The following is a 7,834-nucleotide window of genomic DNA, read 5'->3' as shown; positions in this document are numbered from 1 at the left end:
AAGTATTATATATTAAAAAAAAAAAAAAACTCATTATGATGTGAAAATTTAAAGCAAAAGTTTTAATGAGGTTAAAATTAAATGTTTTTTTTTTTTTTTAATTCAATCTCTTTAGCAAGAAACATGTCGGATTGAAAATAAAGCTAAAAAATTGAGACATGTTAGAAATGATCAAAAGTAACACATTGAAAAAATTTCATACTAACACATCTAATTAAAAAAAAATCAAAACTTTATCGAAATTCCGAGATTTATCAAAATTTATTTAGAACGAGGGGAAAATAAAATAAAAAAGTTTCTCCTATATATAGAGAGATAGATAGATATAGAAAATGTATGTTTGGGACAGTTGTAAGCATGTCAAAAATAGTTATAAAAATTGGATCCATATCCTCACAATATAAATTTTGCAAAAATAGAAAAATCGATCAGCCCAACCTGTTTTTAATGAGACATTGAAACTAAAAAGTCAATAACGTCCTCCCTGGTTCATTGACTTATATATGAAATTTGATTACTATGTGATTGTTATCTAATTTTTATTTAATATTGATTATTATACAATTGTTAATGATAAAAATTGTTATCTGATTGTTATTTGATTATCTAATATTAATTATGATTATACCAATTATTATTTGATTTTGTTTCACTAATATCTTGTACCGATTCTTAATGATATTGAATACAACTTGATAATGGTTGCTATCTAATTTATATTTGATACTGGTTGTTATGTGATTGTTATCTATAATGATTGCTAATGATACTTATTTGCTATTTGATTATTGTTAGATTATTATCTGAATGTCAACAATGTCAATTGTTATGTGATTGACAGAGACGAAGGGTACCCGACAACCATGGTTGGACTAGTTGAAAAGCTTGAAGTAGCTCCAGAGGATGAAAAACCAGCTAGAGAGAAACGTTTGTCCCCAAAAACCCTGATAAGCTCTCTATTAATAGGTCATCGGTTTTTTCTTTTTCTTTTTTCTTAATTAAAAAAAAATTGTGAATATGCAAGGCCTTAATTAGGTTTTTTTCTTTCTCTCCTCCGTTTTCTTTTATGCGATAATGAATTTTCGGTTAAAATATCAATGTAGAAATATTGAATCCTCAATTTTTCAGAAATATCGACAATGATATTGATGGAAATTTCATAAAATTTTATTAAAAAAATTGTTCTAATTAGTTAAAAAAAACTTTCAATGACTTAATTAAACTATAATTAATAATTTTTAATTATCATACTATAAAATAAGGGCATGTTTGGATTAATTTGAAGAAAGATGTTTTTAAAAATCATTTTTATTTAAACACTTTTGATAAAAGCTGATTAAAATATAATTGAAAAGTTATTTTGAGCAGTTGTCAAAAACTTCAATTTCTTCCAAAATGACATTTTTAAAATTAAATACGTAAAAATGTATTCCAAACACACTCTAATACAACATTTAGATATAAATATATCTAAATATTGTGTAAATATAGAAGTAATAGCAGAAATTTTAAAAATAAAAACAAAAAATTATTACATAATAAGATAAAGTTTAGAAATATTTGTGTGAAAATGAAAGTTTTATATATTAAAAGAAAAAAACTCATTATGATGTGAAATTTTAAGGAAAATATGAGGTTAAAATTAAATGTATGGCTTCTTTTTTTTTTTTTTTTTTTTTTTTTTTTTTTTTTTTTTTTTCAATCTCTTTAGCAATAAACTTTTCGGAATGAAAATAAAGCTAAAAAATTGAGGCAAGTTAGAAATGATAAAAAGTAGCACTTTGAAGAATTTTCATTCTAACACATCTAATTAAAAAAAAAAAAATCAAAATTTTATCAAAATTCCGAGATTTATCAAATTTCATCAAAATGAGGGAAAAACAAAATAAAAAGTTTCTCGTATATCTATATATAGATATAGATAATGTATGTTTGGGGCAGTTATAAGCATGTCAAAAATAGTTACAAAAATTGGGTGCATATTCTCCCTCGTTCGCTGACTTATGTATGAAATTTGATTACTATGTGATTGCTATCTGATTTTTATTTAATATTGATTATTATACTTTGTTAATGATACAAATTGCTATCTGATTGTTATTTAATGATTATACCAATTATTATTTGATTTTGTTTCACTAATATCTTATACCGATTCTTAATGATATTGAATGTAACTCGATAATGGTTGCTATCTAATTGATATTTGATACTGATTGTTATGTGATTGTTATTTATAATGAATACTAATGACATTGATTTGCTATTTGATTATTGTTGGATTGTTATCTGAATGTCAACAATGTCAATTGTTATGCAATTGACAGAGACGAAGGGTACCCGACAACCATGGTTGGACTAGTTGAGAAGCTTGGAGTAGCTCCAGAGGATGAAAAACCAGCTAGAAAGAAACGGCTGTCCCCAAAAACCCTAATAATCTATCTTTTAATAGGCCATAGGTTTTCCTTTTTCTTTTTTCTTAATTAAAAAAAAGTGTGAATACGCAAGGCCTCGATTAGGTTTTTTTTCTCTCTCTCTCCCTTTTCTTTCATGTGATAATGAATTTTCGGTTAAAACATCAATGCTGATAGAAATATTGAATCCTCAATTTTATAGAAATATCGACAATGATATTGATGGAAATTTCATAAAATTTTATAAAAAAAACTTTCATAATGACTTAATTAAACTATAATTAATAATTTTTAATTATCATACTAAAAAATTAGGATATGTTTGGATTGATTTGAAGAAAGATGTTTTTAAAAAATCATATTTATTTAAACACTTTTGATAAAAGCTGATTAAAATACAATTGAAAAGTTATTTTGAGCAGTTGTCAAAAACTTCAATTTCTTTCAAAATGACATTTTTAAAACTAAATACTTAAAAATGTATTCCAAACACACGTTAATACAACATTTAGATGTAAATTGTAAATACTTGTGTAAATATAGAAGCAATAGCAGAAATTTTAAAAATAAAAACAAAAAATTATTACATAATAAGATAAAGTTTAGAAATATTTTGAAGTGAAATGTGAAAAGGAAAGTTTTATATATTAAAAGAAAAAAAAATCATTATGATGTAAAAATTTAAAGCAAAAGTTTTAATGAGGTTAAAATTAAATGTATGTTTTTTTTTTAAAAAAAAATTATTATTATTATTGTTTTTTAAAGTCAATCTCTTTAGCCATAAACATTTCGGATTGAAACTAAAGCTAAAAAATTGAGACAAATTAGAAATGATAAAAAGTAGCACATGAAAAAATTCCATAGTAACACATCTAATAAAAAAGAAAAAATCAAAATTTTATTGAAATTTCAAAATTTATCAAAATTTCATCAAAATAAGGAGAAGAAAAAAAGAAGTTTCTCATATATATATAGATAATTTATGTTTGGGACAATCGTAAGCATGTAAAAAATAATTACAAAAATTGGATCCATATCCTAAAAATCGGTCACCCAACCTATTTTTAATGAGATATTGAAACTAAAAAGTCAATGATGTCCTCCAGAGTTATATGTGAAATTATTATGTGATTGCTTGCTATCTGATTTTTATTTAATATTGATCATTATACAATTACTAATGTTACACATTAGTATCTGATTATTATTTAATAATCTAATATTAATGGTTGATTATACCAATTATCATCTTATTTTATTTCACTGATTCTTGATGATATTGAATGCAACTGGATAATGGTTGCTATCGAATTGAGAACGTTTCAAATGTAAATAAAATACCATGAGAACGATTCACATGTATATTAATGCTTAATTTGAAGGCAGCAAGTACTTTTCATAGTCAAAATCGCTGATTATCTCTGATTTCTCAACTTGGCGGAAACACAAGACTACAACTAAAAGGAAAACTACAAAATTAAAATTAAAATGCGACAGTTCATTCGTAAATATAAGAAAGTTGATTCAAGAATCCATTTTTTCAAGCCCCAACGATTTCGGTAGCCCCCTCGACAGCTTCTTCAGCAGGCCTATCTACCTTCACGCCAACATCTTCCGAATAATCACCATGCACCTACAGATAGTTAAAGAATTCATTGGTTGGACACAATGATCAAAATTATTGGAACCAATTTCATAATCTCAACTGATACCCAAGAACTATAATTTCAATAGGAAAAATGGTGACGAGCAGATTTGATCATGAATCTCCGAATTATCAAAGTTGAAATGGATGGTAAAATTCAGGGAGACAAGTTAGCCACCAAGTTTGATAAGCAGGCAAGAAGTTGTATACCTCCATCAACTTTCCAAGATCAAACTTGGGAGCTTTCAAGATCTTGACTTTCCGAATGAAAACATTCTGTAGAGGGTATATGCTAGATGTAGCCTTCTCAATTTCCTTTCCAATTGATTCAGGAATGAACTTACGGACCAACTCTTTAAGATCACATGATGTTGCTTGGTTGACCATTATCTCCCTCATCTTGCGACGAATCTGTAATAACAAACAAAATTTTAGATTGCCAGGAATATACAAGTCACTAATCTCAATCGGACTCCCATATCCTTCAAAATTAGGTACAATGCACATAAACACAAATAAAGGGCATGGTATTGGATTCGCATAGCCAATTGTTCAAATATAAGATGGTAGTGTAAAATAACATTCAAAAAATGATGCACTGAATGTAATTGAATTAAGAAAACAACTGAACCTAAAGTACCAACCGTATGTGAGGAAACAATATTTCGTTAGACATCATAGTAAAGAAAAAGACAAACCATAGATAAGCTGAATTTGGTTAAGTCTAGTTTATTTAATCAAAAAGTTCCAACAAAGGGCAAAATGCTACAAGCAGACATATAAATTTTGAATCAAGAGGGTATTTGCAAGGCGGCTATTGTCCTTACACTAACAAAAGCATTGATTCGCTCACAACATTGTACAAAAAATGCTCCCATACATGCCATTGTTTAAGACAGTTTTTTATATTAAAGCTACTTTAATTTTTATTTGAAAATCTACTGTTTCAGACAAATAGTTAACCACATGGCTTTTATTTCATCCATCACTTCTATATTCAATAATATCCTTCATAGTAAATTCAACATATTAAATGATTACCAGTAACTTCTATTTGGAAGCAAAAAAGGAACATGCAGTCACCTGTCTAATCTGACTGGATTGTGCATAGCAGGTCCTTTTGACCTGGTTTGGGCGTCTCTTTGTAAACCCAATGCAGAACATCCTCAGCGTGTAATTATCTGTGGTCTTAACATCCACCTGAGCTTCAATCATTGTCTGCCACTTCCTGACCAAAGACCTTAACTTGTCAGTGGTGAAATTCATTCCCTGTTAAACAATGAACGGCAAAAGCTTATGAGTTATAAGAATTCATTATATGGACCATGCTCAAAATGGATAAAGACGGGCATTCTCATAAACTTTTCCATTTGAAACCTTTGATATCTGTTTCCAAATATATGAAAGACCACTCATTCATACCCAGAAATTAGTCAGAACATTCCTGCCTTGAACATCTTCAGCTCTCAATCTAATCTTTCTGTAGGCGTGCTCCTCATCTTCCTGAAGGTCAGCCAGTGATACCTCAAACACTCTATGTTTAAGCCCTTCAGAAGCAATCTGTTGAAATAACAATTACCATTAGTTGCATTTTAAAGAACAAAAACAAGAAGAAACAGTACCAACCCATAAAGATAAATAACTATCATATCAATCTAGAATCAAACTTCAATTGCCCAGGGTACAAAATATAACTAACTTTCCTTTAAATATAATTCTACAAAGGATTTAAAGGTGGTGTATAGAAAAATAAATTCATCTTCTAATCTACAATCCAACACATCACCAGAAATTTCTAATACAGCACACAACAGTGCACATGTAACGAGCTGGTAGGATGAACACAATCAAATCAATGTCAATTCAATATCAGTGAAGATTTGATATCAAATACCAGCTAAATAAAACAATTCCGTTTCCGCAATCAAATCAGTCAATCAAGAACATGCTGCGTGGTGAAAATATTAGGCAAACACCTCATCTAGTGCTAATTAACTTTTTCGTCAGTAAATTCTACGTTACTGGATCAATGTTTCTTTCATGTGCCCATATGACAGTGTCAATCGCTTACACACAAAATAACATTAAGACATCTTCGTATAAATGAAAATACAGTGAGCCCTCTAAAACTAGAGTCTTCCACGCGAAGATGGCAAACTATGGCAAAAGTAAATAGAAAAGCAAGGGCATACGCGAACAAAACCAAACAAACTACAAATGAAAGGAAGCGATAACAGAGTATAATTTACCTTGGTACCCTGAGTACGGGTAACGAGAGTCTTCCCGACGTTCTTGACATTGAACACAGAGGGTGCCTTGATATCATACCAGTCCTTCTTTGCAAATGGGTCGACACTAAAGAACCCATACAGGAACGAAACCAAATTAATAAAACCATCGATTGAGCATTATTAACTAAAGTAGAAGAATTGAAAAAAACTAGAACTGGATATTAGACACCCAGATCTGATATAGGAAGATTCAATGGAATGAAACAAAAGACTTACGTCTTCTTCTTGCCACCCTTCTTTCCTTTCGAAATCCTCTTGTTTTTTCTGCAAGTAGAAAAAAAAGAGTTGCATCAGTGAAGAATGTAGAGTGTGAAGGGGAGGTATGCGAGAGATGAAACGGAATCGAAGGTACCCGACCGCCATGTTGGAACAGCTCCAGAGGATTTCGAGAGAGAAACGTTCCCTAGAACCCTAATAACTTTCTTTAAATAGGTCCTCCTTTTCCTTTTTCTTTTTTCTTAATTAAAAAAAATTGTAAATGCCAAGGCGTTAATTAGGTTTTTTCTCTCTCTTTTTCTTTTATGTGTTAATGAAGGTTAAAATATCGATTTATTTTCGGTTAAATTATCAAGGTTGATAGAAATATTGAATTCTCAATTTTATAGAAATATCGACATTCATATTGATGGAAATTTCATAAAATTTTATAAAAAATTGTTCTAATTAGCTAATAAAACTTTGATAATAACTTAATTAGACTATAATTAATCATTTTTAATTATCATATTATAAAATAAGGGCATGTTTGGATTGATTTGAAGAAAAAATGTTTTTAAAAACATCATTTTTATTTAAACACTTTTGATAAAAGCTAATTAAAATACAATTGAGAAGTTATTTTGAGCCGTTATCAAACACTTCAGTTTCTTCCAAAATGACTTGTTTTTTAAATTAAACACTTAAAAATGTATTCCAAACACACTCTAATACAACAATAAATTGTAAATACTTGTGTAGATATAGAAGCAAGAGCAGAAATATTAAAAATAAAAATAAAAAAAAAAATTATTATAAAATAAGACAAAGTTTAGAAATATTTTGAGGTAAAATGTAACAACCCGACTTTTTGAGATCTTATACCAGGCTGTTACTTCATGCATGCATAAACCTCAAAATGATTCTTTAACAAATCTTAACTAAATCAAACAAATTTATTTACATAAATATTTTTGTAACATCCAAATAACTGAAAATCTTTAAAAAATAAATTCCATAGAGTATGATAAATAAAACTTCAACAATGGAACTCTAAATTTTTACATCAAGACTGAAATTTTAAAACACTAAAAGATGAAAAATATGAGCGGAAGCATTTCTTTGGTCCCAATGGCACGGTCACAGATTTCATCAGTCACTTGTCAGTACGTCCTTGCACTTACCTGAAAAACATAACATAAGAAATGATGAGTATAAAATACTCAGTAAGTAACCCCATTACCGGGGTCAAGCTAAGCATCTCTGTCCGAGGTTGATGCCCTAAATCT

The 7,834-nt window shown here is 28.7% G+C and overlaps 1 protein-coding gene across 1 annotated transcript; it reads right to left on the bottom strand.

Annotated features, from left to right (window-relative positions):
• Positions 1-3,774: 3,774 nt before the first annotated feature.
• On the bottom strand, positions 3,775-6,811 carry LOC120092584 (40S ribosomal protein S3a-like). Its single transcript, XM_039050709.1, has 7 exons — positions 6,703-6,811; positions 6,567-6,614; positions 6,309-6,414; positions 5,482-5,619; positions 5,143-5,328; positions 4,270-4,470; positions 3,775-4,047 (listed from the first exon to the last, which is right to left on the bottom strand). The coding sequence occupies exons 1-7, from the start codon at positions 6,711-6,713 to the stop codon at positions 3,955-3,957; spliced, it is 783 nt and encodes a 260-aa protein (XP_038906637.1). The 5' UTR covers positions 6,714-6,811; the 3' UTR covers positions 3,775-3,954.
• Positions 6,812-7,834: the final 1,023 nt, after the last annotated feature.

This window comes from Benincasa hispida, chromosome 12 (assembly GCF_009727055.1).
Source record: "Benincasa hispida cultivar B227 chromosome 12, ASM972705v1, whole genome shotgun sequence".
NCBI classification, from domain to species: domain Eukaryota; kingdom Viridiplantae; phylum Streptophyta; class Magnoliopsida; order Cucurbitales; family Cucurbitaceae; genus Benincasa; species Benincasa hispida.
The sequence above is the reverse complement of the archived record's forward strand: the minus strand, read 5'-3'. Positions and strand labels throughout refer to the sequence as shown.

Bases quoted from the DNA above. Each gene is read 5' to 3' on its own strand.
- LOC120092584 (XM_039050709.1), bottom strand. The intron at 5,329-5,481 runs GTATGAATGAGT...ATTGTTTAACAG, and splicing joins ATGTTCTGACTAATTTCTGG to GGAATGAATTTCACCACTGA. The intron at 4,471-5,142 runs GTGACTGCATGT...TTGTTATTACAG, and splicing joins AATCCAGTCAGATTAGACAG to ATTCGTCGCAAGATGAGGGA.